General features: G+C 51.4%; 5 protein-coding genes across 5 annotated transcripts; 2 read left to right on the forward strand and 3 right to left on the reverse strand.

The window, feature by feature from the left end:
* Nucleotides 1-653: 653 nt before the first annotated feature.
* Nucleotides 654-1592, forward strand: COCVIDRAFT_110739 (hypothetical protein; the record flags this gene model as incomplete). Its single annotated transcript, XM_014696802.1, has 1 exon — nucleotides 654-1592. The coding sequence occupies one exon, from the start codon at nucleotides 654-656 to the stop codon at nucleotides 1590-1592; it is 939 nt and encodes a 312-aa protein (XP_014552288.1).
* A 379-nt stretch (nucleotides 1593-1971) lies between these two features.
* Nucleotides 1972-4173, reverse strand: COCVIDRAFT_41537 (hypothetical protein; the record flags this gene model as incomplete). The annotated part of the gene is made up of 10 exons (XM_014696803.1): nucleotides 1972-2140; nucleotides 2233-2509; nucleotides 2562-2844; nucleotides 2903-3032; nucleotides 3104-3200; nucleotides 3259-3342; nucleotides 3394-3557; nucleotides 3669-3691; nucleotides 3742-3981; nucleotides 4045-4173. The coding sequence occupies 10 exons, from the start codon at nucleotides 4171-4173 to the stop codon at nucleotides 1972-1974; spliced, it is 1596 nt and encodes a 531-aa protein (XP_014552289.1).
* A 2862-nt stretch (nucleotides 4174-7035) lies between these two features.
* COCVIDRAFT_110666 (hypothetical protein) lies at nucleotides 7036-8896 on the forward strand (the record flags this gene model as incomplete). The annotated part of the gene is made up of 5 exons (XM_014696804.1): nucleotides 7036-7254; nucleotides 7307-7694; nucleotides 7748-7983; nucleotides 8038-8379; nucleotides 8438-8896. 5 exons carry the CDS (start codon nucleotides 7036-7038, stop codon nucleotides 8894-8896), a joined length of 1644 nt encoding a protein of 547 aa, XP_014552290.1.
* Nucleotides 8897-10239: 1343 nt separating this feature from the next.
* Nucleotides 10240-12582, reverse strand: COCVIDRAFT_110660 (hypothetical protein; the record flags this gene model as incomplete). The annotated part of the gene is made up of 3 exons (XM_014696805.1): nucleotides 10240-11358; nucleotides 11434-11747; nucleotides 11871-12582. 3 exons carry the CDS (start codon nucleotides 12580-12582, stop codon nucleotides 10240-10242), a joined length of 2145 nt encoding a protein of 714 aa, XP_014552291.1.
* Nucleotides 12583-13374: 792 nt separating this feature from the next.
* COCVIDRAFT_110715 (hypothetical protein) lies at nucleotides 13375-16592 on the reverse strand (the record flags this gene model as incomplete). Its single annotated transcript, XM_014696806.1, has 4 exons — nucleotides 13375-13480; nucleotides 13536-16174; nucleotides 16231-16388; nucleotides 16475-16592. 4 exons carry the CDS (start codon nucleotides 16590-16592, stop codon nucleotides 13375-13377), a joined length of 3021 nt encoding a protein of 1006 aa, XP_014552292.1.
* Between the last annotated feature and the right edge of the window lie 735 nt (nucleotides 16593-17327).

Consider the following 17327-nt stretch of genomic DNA (forward strand, 5'->3'; position numbering starts at 1 on the left):
GACCAGTCATTGTTTACCATCTATTCCAGTGACATTTTCAGCATCAGAAAATGCTCTACATTTTTGCCTGCTTTCGTGTAATCCACTTCTCTCAGTTTTACCTTCACCGTGATATCGCCATGTACCACCATCACCATTACCATCACATCGCTTCACCGCAATCACTCGGAAAGCAGTGAATCTTCCATGCAATAATTAACACCTGTACATGCAATGGGAAATCCACTTTGTGACTCTCCACAAACTTGAGCAGTTTTCGACTTTACTTCAACAACCAGTTTCTCTCAACACCTGTCTCTTACCACTTCCTCCCACAAACTTACTCAGCTCATTCATCCAATCCATCCCAACCAATAGTTGCAATATCACTGGACCGCGCATAATCATGTTGCGCGTTCGATTGCATGGCGAAAGCAAACAGCGTCTGCAAGAAAACAACAAGCATCACATGGATATGGCCAAACCACCACCGACAAACGACATCATGGACGACCCAGATATAGTCAAAAGAGGCATCTATTTGGCTGTTATACCCATCTATCTAGAACGGTTGCTAACTAAGCTAAGTATATATAACTCCGATTGATTCAGACCGGGCAATATACGAAGAGGATATTGGTACACATGGAAGAAAAGGAGGGTGTTTCTCCCAAATGCGGGCTTCCGCTTCAGCAGTTGATGAGATGGGTCACATTACGAAGAGCGACATCTTCCCTACGGCAGAAACCCCGATCTCGTCATTGGATTCAAGGAGTCTGTCTAGTTTCTGCAGTTCCGTGGACGATGACACCGACCCAAGCGACTCACTCCTGCTGCTCGCGCCCCTGTATATACCTGGATCCGAGAATGATGAAGCGGTCACACGAGAAATACCTGATTGCAAAACAGAACAACCCAATCCAGACGCGTCGTCAAGAACGTGGCGTGACTGGCTCATAACGCTGTTCGCAGGACGCAAGCAAACCTTGAGCTCACACAATGCCCACAAACGAACTGACAGCTTCATCTGCGACTCTATACGCACTGAGTCGGCTCCCCACCCTCTGAAGGCTCCCAAGAAGCAGGCCACCACGACAACGCCCATAAAGAAGCAGAAGCCTACCGATTCATGCAATCACGCACCTCGACTCCTCCTCCCAACCGTCATCCCATCCGTCCGCACACCCGCATCCCATCCCCTCACACACTTCCTATCCTACACGGAGATCTCGCCCGCCCCTCCCACCGCATACACCGGCTACGCCGTCGTGGCGCGCGACGACTACGTACCGGAAACTGTAGTCCGCGGCTTTGACGTACCCGGCAGCTCAGCAATCGTCGTGCCATTGTCCAAACGATACAACACCGCTGCAAATCTCCTGGATCATGATAGAGACGCATGGTCGAGTTGGAATAGAAATGTCAGGTGCGCGGCGGACTTGCCTTTTGGGAAGATGCGTCCGGGATATGTGGTGATTCCTCGACGATCGGGAGTGAGTTTGAGAGACGAAACTGGGGGGTGCGAAGGGGATTGGTTGAGGTGTTGGGATACGAGTCGAGGCTTGGATGTTGGGGTGGAGGAGTGGCCGTTTAGTCAGTGTTGTTATTGGTGAGAGAGACTTGGGAGAAGCTGAAGAGAGGGGATATGAACAACGCGATATACCATGGAAAGGGAGCATGCTATGGTAGGGTAATTCGGGTAAATTCAGGTGACTCATAAGTAATGTAATGTGTAATGCAAGATCTAAACACCCACTCTCTCACAGCGCCTACAATGTCACGAGCAGCGTGCTTGATAATATGGTCATATCTTCATTCGGTACTAACAACAAAAAAAGGAGCGTGGATATCATCGTGTTGTATCGTAATTCGTATGTCCCCAAACGCCAAAGCAAGAAACGCTAATTGCATGAACTCGTCCATCAAAACTCCCCCCAGGAATCAAACAAACAAACAAAGACAGGTCATCACACTGTATGCAAAACGTGAATCTCACACCTTGAGTGGCGTAAAGATGACTTTAGCACTAGGCTTGGGTAGAATGGTTGAGCGCCATGTGAAGAGGCGCTTAGCATTCGGCTCTAGGAGCTCGCAGTCGTAGTTGAGAATAACTTGGCCGAGGATGACTTTCATGACTGCTGAGGCGTAGAAGCGGCCGGGGCTGTAATTACGTTAGCTCATTTCTTTCACCATCATACAAGCATAAAGAAAAAGAAAGGAGGCGGGAAAGTAGAGAGAAGGGGAAGTACTCACCAAGCCATGCGTCCGGTTCCCCAAACATGAAACGTCATATCCACATCCGTCAACTTAGTCGGTTTCTTCTGGAGAATCTCAAACGATCCCTTGGAATCCTCCAGAGCCTGGACAAGCGCCGGGTCCGCAAAGCGGAATCCACTGAACGTGTTGGGGGTGGGGAAGTCAACGGGGTTAGTCATTATCGCGCGGACAGGGGTACAGAACCAGTCGCCGACATTGACGTGGGTGCCGTCCTTGAGTGAGAAGGGCTGGAGGGCTGAGCGACGGGTGCTTTCTATTCTTTTGCATTAGCAACAATAAAGAAGAAAGAGAGAGAAACAACTTACGCGACTCGACAGGCGTCAACCGCGCAGACTCCTTGATAAAGCTATCCAACAGCGGCAGGCCCGTTCCCTTGCGTTCGAAATCCGCATATTGTGCCTGGCACTCTGCACGAAGAGGGGCAACGTATTCAGGGTGGAGGCAGAGATCGTGAATAGCGAAAGTGACGGTTGTAGAGACAGCGTGGACAGAGCCGAACCAGATGGCCATTAGCTCGTGGACTACGCGCTGAGGCGTCCATGGGGCGTTTTTGGGCGAGGTCTCCATGATCCATTGGATGCAGTCCGCCTTTGAGGTCACGGGTTAGTTGAGTTCAGGTACATTGAGATGTACTTGTAGCACGTACATGTTGAGGCACTTTTTGGCCGAGCATGGCGGCATCGCGTTCGATGCAGCGTTCTTGGGCGATGGGGAGGAGTCGGTTGAAGATCACAGCATGGGATTTGAGGGTGCGAGCAATGATGTTGCCAACGATGCTGGGAGGTTGATGTTAGTGAGTGGATGTGCATGGGAAAACCAATCAGAGTGGTTCTAAGAGGTTACTTACGGGCTCAAGAAGCTGGGTAGCAGACGCACGATTTCGGCGCAAATCAGAGTCTCCTCAATGTATTGCAGGGCTGAGACCATGAACTGCTCATCTTTGGCTAAATAAGATGTAAGCTTGTGTATGAATAGGCTATTCGAATACCCGTTTCAGCATACCTAGATCCTTTCCGAAGAACGACACGGCGTTGGACAATACGACGAGCTTCACAGTCATGTGATAGACATCCGAATGCCTCTTGCCTACGTCATTCTATTAGCTGCATTCACACATGTATGTAACTTGTACAATACCATTGATGACTGGGTGAGTAGCATGTAGCTCCTCAAACCTTGTGCGGATAATACAAGTAAGATCAGGCAGGATCTTAGGCAGATTGTTGGTCAAGAGCGTGCGAAGAGCGCGGATAAAGCCGACTCCTTCGGTGCCGCGCCTATCGAACCAATTGAAGCCATGCCTGTTGTGTGTCAGTAAGCCGCATAAGACGAAAGACTTGCATCCTTGGTTAAAACGTGGAATGGAAGTCATGTGATTTGTACGACGATAAGAAACGTCGAGCTATACTCACATTGTGTATACGGGTTGCAACATCTGAAGATTCATTAGCATTAATAGAGAATAGACGGGGGAAATTGGCTTACCTGCTTGGAAGCCGCTTGAAGTGACAAGACAGTGTCGGGGGCATTGTCAATCTCCTTGATTTGCTGAGGGTCGGATACATAGACGTAGCGGTTGTCTGGAGCAAACAGCTCGAAGGGCTTGCCACCTGCCTCATCGAATGCCTTTTGAATAATCTCTGGACCCCAGAAGAGGTACGCCCATGCCTTGTAGCGAGTTACGAAGGGGCTGAAGACATAGTTGAGAAGCTGTTGTAGTGATGGCTAGAATGATAAGGTCAGCTTTGAACTCAAAGAGATTGATATGCAGAGAGACTGAAGACGCACCAACTTCCTAGCTACGAGTGCTCTGTAGCAAAGAAAAATTGACAAGAAACCAAAGACACTGCTTGCAGCGTTGACTGTCAAAGGACTCAACGTAGGCAAGTGTACTGTTGGCAATACTAGAGAGTCCATTGTGACTATGTGAAGCGTACAATGGAAAAGGTTAAAAATTGGACCGGACCTGCTGCTCGGGAGCCAGGTACATGGGCTATGTTTTGGTACATATACAAGGCCGGCCCAAGGAATCAAGACTGTCAAAGCCTGATGCCGCAGAAACCTCGGTCGTAGTGTCCCGTCGCAGCGTCCCCGTCACGCATGCTAGCAAAAGCCATCATTAGTTTTACTGTGCCGTTATCATGCAGCTCGAGGCAAGCGGCATCAGCCCACGTTACCCTCAAGTCTGTGTCAGTTTATGTAAATGCACAGCTACCATCCGGCATTGTGGAGGCGGCCGTCTATACGTGCAGGTGACGATTGGTGGACTCCATCCATAATACAGGCCATCCTAGAAGGTAGGCATGGCCGATGCAAGCAATGAAAGCGCCTACGCCCATGCACTTTCTGCACTGCGTGCTTGCTAGTAACGGCCCGATGTCAAGTAGCGTAGGATTCGGGGAATACGGTTGGACAGCGTCGGAAATGCGGCTCTACTGTATGGTCCATGCAGTGGGTGCGTAAGTGATACATGGTGTACATACAATACACGGGCGACTCTGGGTACATGGGGGTAGTTCCGCTTGTGTAGAAGCTCCGAGGACCCCCATGTCGAGCGGTGGCGCAATGCGGGACAATGTACCCGCACTGCAGGGTGGATTAAAGTGTCAAAAACGTGGAGTGAGGCCACTATCCCGGCTAATGAGCAAGCGTGTGGATAGCTTATGAATATTTAGATGTTGTGAAGGTGTGCTTGTGTCCATGTTCTTGGCATTATGTGGCGCATTGATGTTGTATCCGATTGCTCATTGTAGAGCTAGTTGCGGCGTCGGTCGTGAGTCGTGTCTGTGCATTTTACTAGTACTATGCCGCAACTAAAGCAGTCATGGATACCACAACAAGTATATCTTTTTTTTTTCTCACTAAAAGATGATTTAATGACCAATCGGTGTGAGAAATTGACACATGGGTGCACCTCATATCTTGGATATCTTCTCCCCATGGCCAGGGCATGGCAGATATTGCCTGGCAGAGCGTAAAGTCATAGCTTCCTAGAGTACCTGGTGAAACCCCTGCTTCTTGGTAAGTAGACTAAGACGGTGATTTGAGACCGTCCAAGTATCCAGCCGTCGAAACGATGTCACAACTCAAGGTACCTCAGGCTCACCGAACACATGTGAAATTCCGGTGAGGCACTAATTTTTCGTGCAGACTAATGCATCAGAGACCCCACCGTGGAAGGGAAATCCTGTTACGAAGCTGGGTCAACAACTCTGAGCTTCTGGAGCTGGCCCAGTGAGAAGGCGGGCCTGATGTGACTGAGAATGCGGCCGCTCCATGGAGAGGGCTACTAAATGTTTGATCGGTCCGACGTTGAGTGATGACGATGGCAGACAGATGTTGCTCAAGAGTATTACCCAATCCGGCCTTACGGAAAACGCCATGATTGCTCCATCAGCCCGGGCTTGTACATGATCTAGATTGCAGCCAGCATGCAGCAAGGCCGGGATACATTGCTAGCGAGGCCTCAAGGTCGCATGCTCGCCCACATAGTACGCGTGTTTTTTTTGCATGCGCATTAATTTGGCGGTTCTTGATAGGCGAGTATTCTGGGCGATTAAGCCAGCAGCGAAGCCGATAGCGCACCTCAATCTTGAGTTGACGTCTTGGAAGATTTGGCAAATGGCTCAATTGGCCGGCGGCATGTGCCGAGGTGGACTAACTCCATCTGCACCGCGACGTCGACTGCCGGCACCTACGAAAGAGGCGGTTGCCTGCATGCTCGAGGCACTGCTCTTGATAGCTGACACTCGAGCGTGCATTGGACAATACCAGTTGTGCTGATAATCGACCGGGTTTTTCGCCGTTGCATGGGACTTGGGGCAGTTCGTCCGGGCGGAGAGCGCACAGGTGCGTCACGACAACCATCCAGAGGAGGGGAACCATGACCATGTGGAGGCGCTGAGCAGAGGGCGGCAGCCGAGGCGAGTACTGTAGGAGCATGTACATGCGTATCCACACAATGGAGTTTGGCGTTCGGCTGAGCTGTAGGTATGGGAAAAGACAACCAAGACGTCTCCTCCCAGCTGGCAGGCAAGTGAACCCATAGTGGGCAGCCCCACGCCGTTCTTGTTCCAGAAGCGGCGGTCAGCCGACCCGAGCCGTGTGTAGAGCCGCGCGGTTGGCGCGCTGTCAATGTGGCCTCTACTTGTGGATGGTCAATGGCCAGATGGACTGCTGCTCCCGTCTGCGTGGGTGCATCAAGCGGTATGGACCAAGTACGTACACATCCTGTACTTGCTTACTTACTACTAGTTATGCGACCTCCTGCGCGGCTCGGATCATGGCCACTCCATTGTCCCGCCTCGAGGGGTGCGTGTGCCGCCGTCGATTAATCCCTCTCCTACTCCGCCCACATCAATGTCCATCAGTTTTGCTTTTGCCGCAATTCCAGTGCTGGATTTACAGGGTGCAACGGCTTGAACTTTGTTTTTTGCGGGCAGCGGGTTCGGGGCCCCCCGCAATCGACGTCCAACTTGATGCAATCGTCGGCCTACGACTACTCGTCTCATCCGCCAATCCCCACCCAAGGACAGAGGCTGGGATGCCAAGTCGAACAAGCGTCTTGGGCCGTCTCTGGCTGCAGGCACCCTGGTCCGGCGGATACGACTGTATCGATTGGCTTTAGCGCTGTCGGCGCATGGTAGGACTCGCACGCCATCCCATGTGTTGCTGCTATCGCCTAGAGGCGTGCATGAAAGATGGAACCTCTTAAAGGGTTTTTTGGAACCCAGCAGTCTCTGCTCTGCTGTTGTGCTTCAGTGATTTGTGCATAGAGCCATGGAGCTCATCATCACGCCCACACAGGCCCTCGTGCCTTTGTCTATCCTCTTCGTTGTCTACCATGCTATTCGCGCTTTGTTTTTTGGGCCTCCGGAATCAAAGCACTGGAAAGAGCTGCCAACTGTAGGCCTAGGAAAAGGATGGCTCGCCTGGGTATGGGCTACTCTAAAGTCTGTTCGCAAGACGCAGGATTGGGCCTTTGAAGGCTATCGCAAGGTATGGCCCGCTACAATGTTTGCGTGCCAATTACTCAACACCTTGTTATCAGTTTGCCGGCTTAAACAGTCCCTTCATCTTGCCCAGCATTGACAGAGGTGCTATGATCATTTTGCCACCCCGTCTCATCAAGAAGGTCTACTCGCTTCCAGAGTCCACGCTCGACATCCATGCCACGCAGAGCGAGACTATCCAAACAAAATGGACCGTCTGGGACAAGGAGGTAGCAGACAACGACTTTCAAATCAATGTTGTGCGCCACCAGATTACCAGAAATCTTGAACATCTGACTCCACTCATGGCCGACGAGCTCGACAGAGGCTTCGATCGGTGGTGGGGCGAGAAAGGCGACACGACATGGAAAGAAGTCAAAGTCTGGGACGCCTGCTTAAAACTCATCGCTGGTGCCAGTAATGGAGCTTTCTGTGGCGCGCCGCTATGTAAGTTTGCAGTGACGAGATCCAGACACTACCATACTGATGCTTTTCTCTAGGCCGTGATGAAACTTTCCTGAATGATCTCCGAGACCACGCCATGAGCATCTTCGCAGGTGCTATGCTTATCAATGCGTCGCCTAAGCCATTGAAGCCCATCACGGGTTTCTTGGTCGGCTCAAACTGCTGGTACCTGCGACGTAAGGCTCTGCGAGGCTGTCTGCCATTTGTAACAGAACGATTGGAAGCAACGGCTCGTTACAAGGCTGACCCAAAATGCGGTTGGACACCACCGGTACGAAATTTTCTCTCTGACATTTATGAAATTGTACGCTGACTCCAGATCCAGAAAGATGGACTCCAATGGCTTATCGACGAGTGCTACCTTGCTGCCGCCAAAGGCGATGTCGGTCAACTGGAGCCTAAACGCGTAGCCCACCGTCTTTTGCTCGTCAACGACATCTCCCTGCACTCCACCAGCTTCACCGTCCAAAATGTAATTCTCGACCTCTTCAGCTCCGACCCCTCTCTCGGCTACGTCGACGCTCTCCGCAACGAAGCCAGCACCGTCCTCGCAAAATCCGGCGGCGTCTGGACCCGCGACGCAGTCCGCGACCTCAAGCTCATCGACTCCATGATCCGTGAATCCATGCGTCTAAACCCCTTTGCAATCTGCGGACTCCCCAGAACCGTAAGTTCTTCCTCCTCGACCCTCCCAAGCACGCGTGTTTCTAAACAGCCCCCCACAGGTCGTCCACCCAGAAGGCATCCGCCTCCCCGTCTCAAACATTCACGTCCCTCAAGGAACCATGATCGCCGTCCCCATGGAGCCCATCCACTACGATGAGCAAATCTATCCCCAAGCCCGCACTTTCAACCCCTTCCGCTTCGCCGACCCCACAAATGTAAGCAACATCATCGACAGCTTCACCACCAAAGAGGATCTCGAGGCCGCCGCCAAAGAAGATTCGACGGACCGCAAGGCCAAGTCTACTGCTACCCTCGACGACGCTTTCCTTGGATTCGGCTTCGGCAGGCATGCGTGTCCAGGCCGCTTTTTCGCGCTAAACGAGATGAAGGTATTTATCGCGCATATGCTGCTGAATTACGATGTTGAGCACATGGCCGTGAGGCCGAAGCCGCTGGATACCGTGTGGCTCAAGTTGCCGCTGCACGGCGGAAAGATTCGCGTCAGAAGACGGAACTAAGTATATGTAGTTATGACTTTAACGAAATAATGATTTTTTTTTAAAAAAATTTGCACAATCGTCATCTTCCATGAGCCTTCTGTATGTCATTACAATTGTTTTCGCAAGCACAAGTGAGTCGTATACAACGCTCGCATGTGGGTAGAGTGATGAAAGACGCATTTAGCTCCCAGCACCTCGCCAAGCCCCGTCCAAGCCCCGTCTCCATACATATTATTGACAAGCTTTCTTCTGCTATATAGGTTCGCATTTGGACGGGGTAGCGGTTAGGAAGAAAAAAGTTAGTCGGCTGTACTTATGCACGTGGGAGCCAGGTATACCTATGTAAACCTTAAAAAGCTACAAGAGGCAGACCCAGACTAGCTGCGTTGCGCAAACGGGTGGGTCGGGGGAACAGGGGGAAGGGAAATATCCTGTTTTGGGATCAGTTTATCCGGGGAAAATAACCTTTCTTGTTTTTTTTTTCTGCGTATTGAAGAGTGGCTGTGGGTTTTTGTTGATGGAGTGAATTGTTGAAGTGCGCGGGATGAAGTGATTTGGTCTCGGTGTGTTCACGCTTGGATATATATTCACGCTCATTGTTGGGGAGTGAGTTGGCAATGGTTATTACTTTTGACTATAATTCGAGTAGCAAGAGGGCTTGTAATCTTTCTGGAAGGAATAGGCAAATATCACGAGTCCAGATTGGACCAAAAATAACCTCACCGACGAAATCACCAACACTAGCAAAGATGAAGGCCAAAGCGATTAAGATATGGTAGCTAAAGAAGCAGAATTATTGGCCATTCAAAACAGGTACAAAGCAGTGAGTTTATGGTTACAATCTGACCTTGAATCGTACATATAAGAACATCATAGAGAGTGATGTTCCGCACCACCTGCTCATCTGTTCACTCGCCACTGACACTTTATCTCCTCTGGCTCCTCGATTTTAAACCCACATATGAGGTCGACCACAGATACGACCGCTTACCATATCCCAAGCACATAGTCACACACTTCACAATGCTGATATCCCAACTTTTGCGCGGTTTATCGCATGTATATATACTTGTGCAGAAGTTCTTCGAGCATCAATCACATAACAAGAAGTCTCATCAGCACACTAGACTCGCTATTTCATTTGCACTGGATTGAGATGTTTGCCAACCATCATCCATGCAGCACATCTAACCATACAGGATCCTTGATTCGAAACCACAAAGACTGTAGTGCTGCATGAGTCGCGAGACGGTGCTCGCGCATGCAGGACATCGAAGAGAGTAGAAGACACAATCCCTCCCCCCCAATCACCATCCCCATCCTACAGAACCTTCCAAACCCAACACCCCGATCCGTCTCACTTACTCGGTACCATCATACGCAGCAAACAGCTTCCTCCCCTCAACTTCCAACTCATCGACTTGAGGCTCCCAGTAAAGCGGCCTTTCATGCACAGCAAGAAAGTGCCAAATACCATATCCCTTATTCTTACCCGCACTCTCCACCTGCCCACCCGCGCCATGCTTCCCAGAGAGCAACAACCCCACCTCCGCTCTAACCCTCGCATACCCATTTCCGAAAAATACCATGTCCATCGTATACCCCTCCTGCACGAGCTTCATCCTCGTAGCGCGGAACCCGGCATGCGGCGGTGCCGCAAACGGCGCAATGGCAAATGCCATGGACCGCGGCGGAATGTGCAAACGCGCCGTGTACACTGGCGTCCCCTGATACGACGACGGCGACGTAATCGTCAGCGTACGCATACCCGAACTGTACTTGTCTACATGCTGTCCCGTATATTCTTTGCAGTACAGGCGCCAAACGCCTGTAATGCGGCCCAGCGGAACAGGCACCCGCGCCATGAGTGCGTGGCGGAGAAACGTCTCTGCAGCTTCTGCGCGCTGAGTCGAATCCAGCATGTCTACGCTTGGCTGCTCGAGTGCACTGGTAGGCGAAAAAAAGGAACAGGCGGGATCGTGGATGCGGAAGGAACAGCCCGTTGCGCTTTTCAAGCATGGAAGTGAGGCCTTTTTGCTTTGCTCGACGATCTTTTGGTACAAGGCTAGGTACTCTTGTTCATCGCTGAAATTCACGGTTCGCTGGATGACTTTGAAGGCTTTGGTAAAGGTCTCGCTGTCGGCTTCTTCGTGCTGCTCGTCGCCCTTGTTGTACTTATTCTTCTTCTTTTTGGACGAGGAGAAGGGGTTGTCCAATTTGGACCCGTAGGGTTTTGGGACCCGAGTTAGCATGTTGAGCACGCTCTGTGTGGTCGAGGTTGAGTCACTGCTTGAACTAAGGGCTTCGGAGATGGCGCGTTGATGGCGGCGGGGTCGCGCTTTGGGGTTTTCGTTTAGCTGTTGTTTGTAGTAGGCAAGGGTAGATGCGGAGAAGGCCGGAGGGTGGGTGTTTGGAACGAAGTCCATGGAGGCTTGACTGCTGGTTAGGGGGTTGATTGAGCCCTGGCTGCTGATGACATGCTTTGCGGATGTGTTCGCTTTTGGTGTGGGTTCCTCGGGGGAAGTAAGGTCGATGGTGGTATCTTTCCCCCTCACCATGGGTGATTCGCTGGCGGAGAATAAGCGCCTGAGATGAGGAAATGGAATGGCGGGCTGACGAGGTGTTGTGACTGGCGTTTTGCCCATGCGTGAGGGAGGTGTCTCGGCGACGAGAACGTCAGCTTGATCAACTTTTGCCGTCTTGCTTGTCTGTAGCTCACTCATACTGTCACTGGTGCTGAGACTGGGTTTCCGCAGCACCGGAACCGGTGACTTTGCGCAAGCAGACACACTCGACGCACCCGATGGAACCGGAACTGGTACGGGCGTCTTGGTCACTTTCAACAACATGTCGAGAGTTGAGCCAGCCACTTTAGTAGATGCCGGTATCGATGCAACTGAGGGAACCGGCACAGGAGTCTTGGTTACCTTGAACGACTTATCGAGAATCGAGCCAGAGAGTCTAGTAGATGCTGGTGTTGAGGAAACAGTACTCTTCGTAGTAGACGCCGGTGTCGGGGCAGCAGCAGCACTCTTACCACCACTTTTCGGAGTCTCAGTCTTGACAGACTCCGCATCAGCAGCATTCTTGCGCCACCCCACGGGTCGCCCCCTCTTCTTCTTCTTTGCAGGCTCTTCCCCTTCCTTTTCCGCTTCTTGAAATGCAGAACCCATATCTCCCATCTTTTCCTTTAGCGATGACAGGAAATTCGGGTCAAGCAACGATGTGCCGCCGTCTGCGTCCTTGCTACTGCTAGTCTGCACTTCGCTCTCCCTCTTGCGTTTGACTGCAGATACCGGCGTGCCGTCGGCAGCTGCCTTCTCGCGTTTCTTATACGGACCGCGCAGACCGAAGCGTCCTTTCTTTACTGGAGTAGCCACGGGAGTAGCTTCAGATTGGTGAGCTTGCGGCGCAGTTTCTGCTTGAGTCACGGATGGTGTGGTGTCAGGTTGCTGAAATGGCACGTCACTCGCTTCTTCAACAAGCTGCTGCTTCTGCTGCTTAGCTTGTGCCTTGCGCTCCTTCTTCAACCTCCTCTCTTCCTTGCGTTGACGCTTCTCTAGCTTTCGCTGAGCACGCTGCTCAGCCGTCTTTGCTACAACCTCGCTCGCGGGCTCTACTGTCTCTGCTTTGGTCTTTGCTGCAGCCTCGCTCTTGCTCTTTGCGGTAGTCTCGCGCGCGGGTTCCGCGTCGGCAAAGGACATGCTATTGAATGTGCGGCGGTGCTGGAGCTTGTTGTTTTGTGGAGAGAGGTGGTGCCTCGGGATGGGGTAGAGGCCGTGAGGCGGCATGGTTGCAGTTGCAGTGATGAAAACTGCAGGGTTGAGAAGGAGGGATGGTGGGATATGCGGGAGAGGACAGACGGACGGAGTGAGAAAAAATTGTGGTGACGTGACTATGTGAAAGTGAAAGTGAAAGTGAGGACGGATGTCAAAGTTGGATTCACTGGAATTAGAGCTTTCACTGCTTGGTTGCAGTAGAGTATACCACGTTAAGGAACACTTACTGTACTTTTCTAGTGCTTGCACATATGTTAGGAGGATCCTGTAATCTACATGTGATTTCCGTCACCAACGTCTATGTCAAGTTACTAACCCGTCGACTAATATATCTTTGACCAAACAAATGCAATACATCACACCAAATCCACGCAACCCATCATGAACAGTTTTGTATCTCTGAGATTTTCATTCTTGAGGTTTTGTGTGTAGTATAGCAACAAAGATCTAACCGTTCTAACCATCTAATCGCAACATGCATGTGTGTGATAGCTGCTGCGCAAAGTTTGTTTAGAAAAGAGAGCGCAGAAACCACCAAAACATACATAAAAAGGTTTCCACCGACCATCACGGAAATACACTTCTCACCTTGCCTTTTGCTTCTGCCATTCTCTAGAACGGTACACTGGATAACACGTTCCTCGATGCTTTTTTCTGCATCTTAAGACACAGAGTGATGAGTAGAGAAAGAGGAAAAGCACAAGTGCAAGGAGCGCTTTACTCCTTCTTTGGCCTTCCATTCTGCTCAACAGGATACAGCTTCTCGTTGCCCTTCTGGATAAAGAAGCTGCGTTCAAAGAACTTGAGAACCTCGTCGATTATTCTAGTCATGTTTGTTAGCAAGCATCTTTTTCACAAAGGTTCAAAGCAAAACTCACATGATGGGTGCACTAATCGCCATGACGGCCTTCCACTCATTACCATTAAGCGGGACAACGTTGAAGAGGCCTTGCAAGAAGGGAAGATAAAGCAGGGCAAAGTGCAGAGCCATGGACAGGCAAATGGCATAGACGAGAATCATGTTCTTCCATAGCGGCAGCGTGAGCAGACTCTCTGAGCTACTCAGTGCGTTCATGGCGTTCAGCATCTCGATGACGACGAGGATGCTCAAGCTGACAGTGGAGGCAGCCTGGGCAGACGAGTTGCTAAACATCTCACAGCCGATTTCGGGGAATTGAGTAGAGCAGCGGTGGAAGTGGCGGAGGTGGTAAAACGAGATTTGAGGTCCCTCGCTGTTGAACATGAACCACCAGGCGTAACCGGCGACGGTGGCAGCGCCGACGTAGGTGCCGATGACCATGTAGCGGAAGAAGAGCCAGCCGCTGATAAGAGGTTCGTCACGCTTGCGGGGCTGACGCTTCATGATGTCGTTGTCGGCGGGGTTGAAGGACAAGGCTGTAGCGGGAAGACCATCAGTGACGAGGTTAACCCAAAGAAGTTGGACAGGGATCAGAGCTTCGGGCATGCCCATGGCGGCAGTGAGGAAAATCGAGACAACTTCGCCAATGTTGGAGGAGATGAGGTAGCGGATAAACTGTTGGGTGTTGTTGTAGATGGAGCGTCCTTCCTCAACAGCACCTTCAATGGTAGCAAAGTTGTCGTCTACGAGAACCATGTCGGCGGCGAGCTTGGCAACGTCAGTTCCGGAGCCCATGGCGACACCGATATCAGCCTTCTTGAGAGCAGGAGCGTCGTTGACACCGTCACCAGTCATGGCGACGACTTCACCAGCCTGTTGGAGGAGATCGACAAGTTTGGACTTGTGCGTAGGCTCAGTGCGGGAAAAGAGACTGGCGTTCTTGGCAGCCTCCATCTTCTCAGATTCAGAGAGATCATCAAATTGGCGACCGGTAAACGACTTGCCAGTAAGATCCTCGTTAGGTCCAAAGACACCAATATCGCGACAGATGGCCTCAGCAGTGTTCTGGTTGTCTCCAGTAATGACCACAACACGGATTCCGGCAGAACGGCACTTTGCGATCGAGTCACGGACTTCAGGGCGAGGTGGGTCCAACATGGCACAAAGACCGATCAGAGTCATGTTCTGTTCAAGCTGGCTGTACTCCTTGGTAGTCTTGGCCTTGGAAACGAGGGGGTGGGAGGCAATGTCATCGACCGAGGCCACAGCAATGACTCGAAGACCGCGATTACCATATTCGACAATTTCCTTAGTGATAAGGCTGGCTAGTTGGCTGCTCATAGGGGCCTTCTTGCCATCCTTGCCAACGACAACACTTGTGCAGCGGTCGAGAATAGATTCCGGAGCACCCTTGACAAGAAGCCTTTGCGCGTCACCCTTCTTGACCAAGACAGACATGCTCTTACGATCGCGAGAGAATTCATATGTGGCGAGGCGAGTGTATTGGCTTTCGTAGTGCTTGGTGGCAAAGTCGAGACGGTCTTCGGGCAAAGTGTTCGCACGGGTCGCGTTGTGGGCAGCGTCAGGTGTACCAACCTTCTCAACAAGGACACGAAGTGCGCCCTCAGTGGGCTCACCAACCAGGTTGTATGCATTGTTCTTGGAGTCATAGGCGAGAGCAGCCTCGTTGCAAAGCGCACTCACTTCACAAATTTGGCGTACAGTGTCGAACTTGGCAGCGAGATTGTCCATGGGCTTGCTGTTGAGCGTGATTTGACCTTCGGGAGCAAAGCTAGTACCTTCAACATCAAACTCCTCAAGTCCATTACCAGAGTCGTTGATGAAGACCATTTTGCTGACACTCATCTGGTTTGTAGTAAGAGTACCGGTCTTATCGGAGCAAATGACACTGCAGCTTCCGAGGGTTTCAACAGAAGGCAAGCTTCGCACAACAGCGTTCCTAGCGGCCATTTTGCGTGTTCCAAGAGCCAGACATGTTGTGATGACGACGGCAAGACCTTCGGGAATGGCAGCAACACCAAGAGAAACGGCAATCTTGAGGTAGTAGATGGCGCCCTTGGCAAAGCTTCCGTGAGACGGGTCGTTGAAGTTGCCAATGTTGATGACCCAGACCAGAATGCAAATACCCGTAATGACCTTTGCGAGCTGGTCGCCAAAGTCGTTGAGCTTCTCCTTGAGCGGAGTAGGCTGCGAGATCTGGGATGTGATGCTCTCGTGGATGTCTCCAATAGCCGTATTGCTGCCAGTCAAGACGACAAGTGCGGTTGCATGTCCTGTAACGACCGTTGTACCCGAGAAAAGCATGTTGACCTGATCCTGCTTGACAGAATTCTCGTCCTTGACAGCCCTAGTATCTTTTGGCACACTTTCGCTCTCTCCCGTAAGGATCGACTGGTCGACATTAAAGCTGTTGCTCTGGATAGAAAGGATTCTGCAATCGGCGGGAATCCTGTCGCCAATAGTGACCGAAACGATATCTCCTGGAACCAGCTCATCGGCTTTGATGCGTGCAATGTGTCCATCGCGTACGACCTTGGCCTCGTTGGCAGAGTATTCCTGAAGGGCGGCAATGGCTTTTTCGGCGCTGGTTTCTTGCGAAACTCCGACAACGGCGTTGAGGATGAGAATAGTGAGGATCTAGGGGCAATAGCAGTCAGCGTTTGCACGCGTCTCTGGTGGCAGCCATTACTTACAACCGCGGGATCTACAAAGGCAGTCCATCCTTCTTCTTCCTCGAAAAGGGCAAGTACAAAGGATACGGCTGCGGAACCTAATAAGATGATGACCAACTGGTCCTTGAACTGCTCGAGGATGAGCTCCCAAATGGGCGTCGGGGGGTCTTCTGGCAGCGCTGTTTCTGCAGGTTAGCACTCATCCCTGAGATTTGGCCAAAGCCCAGTCCTCTGCGTGCACTACGTATCGACGGGTCTCACGTACCATTCTTGCCGTGCTTCTCCCTTGAGCTCTGGACCTGCTGTGCGCTGAGACCCTTGTGCTCATCGACTTGAAAGTGTCTCAACGCCTCAGCGGGCGTCTTTGTGTAAGCATTCTCCATGCCCAGGCTCTTTCACCAATCGACCGTTTCTCAGCCTACTGCAGATTCGTACAGTTGTCGCTCGATTGTCGCGCGTCGATGTTTTTGCACAGGGATGTAGTATCTCGTCGGAGAAATATCTGACCTATAAGAGTACCGGATGGGTGTGTCTGTGTCCCTGACTTATTTATCGACTTGATCAGCGCCCAATGTTCTGCCGCTGATTGCTAGAGGAAGAGAAGAGACCGTGTTTCCAAGCACGATTACAGGACTAAAGAAGGGAATCAAAAGGAAGGTTCTGCGACTGTCCACGGCAGAAACGGCAATAAGGCGGCGCAACAGCACTTGTCTTGACTCTGGCGCATCCCAAGAAATCTGTCCTCTAGACTGACCCGCATGCGCCACGCACTAGCCACACTTAGCGTTTCGCCCCTGCCACGTTTTCGTGTAACCCCTTACCATTGATCGGAATGCCCATTGCCCTGGATTTCTGCTACAGAGAGGCCGAGATGGGAAAAAACTCTAATTGGCAACCATCAGACGTTTATATACAGAAGTGCTAGATATTGTCTGAAGACGCTTCGATGTAAAGGGCGGCCAAATTCCGAAACGCCTTGCTGGAGTCGGCTTGTTCCGACTTGTCCCCACTGGCTACATCATCATGGCTGTTATCTGCAGCTCGAGATTGCCACGCCCTTGAACGTCCTCGCAGCACCCTAGTCCTGATCGAACTGTCGCATCAAAATACAGGGCAAG

The sequence above is a fragment of the Bipolaris victoriae genome, assembly GCF_000527765.1.
Source record: "Bipolaris victoriae FI3 unplaced genomic scaffold scaffold_113, whole genome shotgun sequence".
Taxonomy (NCBI): Eukaryota; Fungi; Ascomycota; class Dothideomycetes; order Pleosporales; family Pleosporaceae; genus Bipolaris; species Bipolaris victoriae.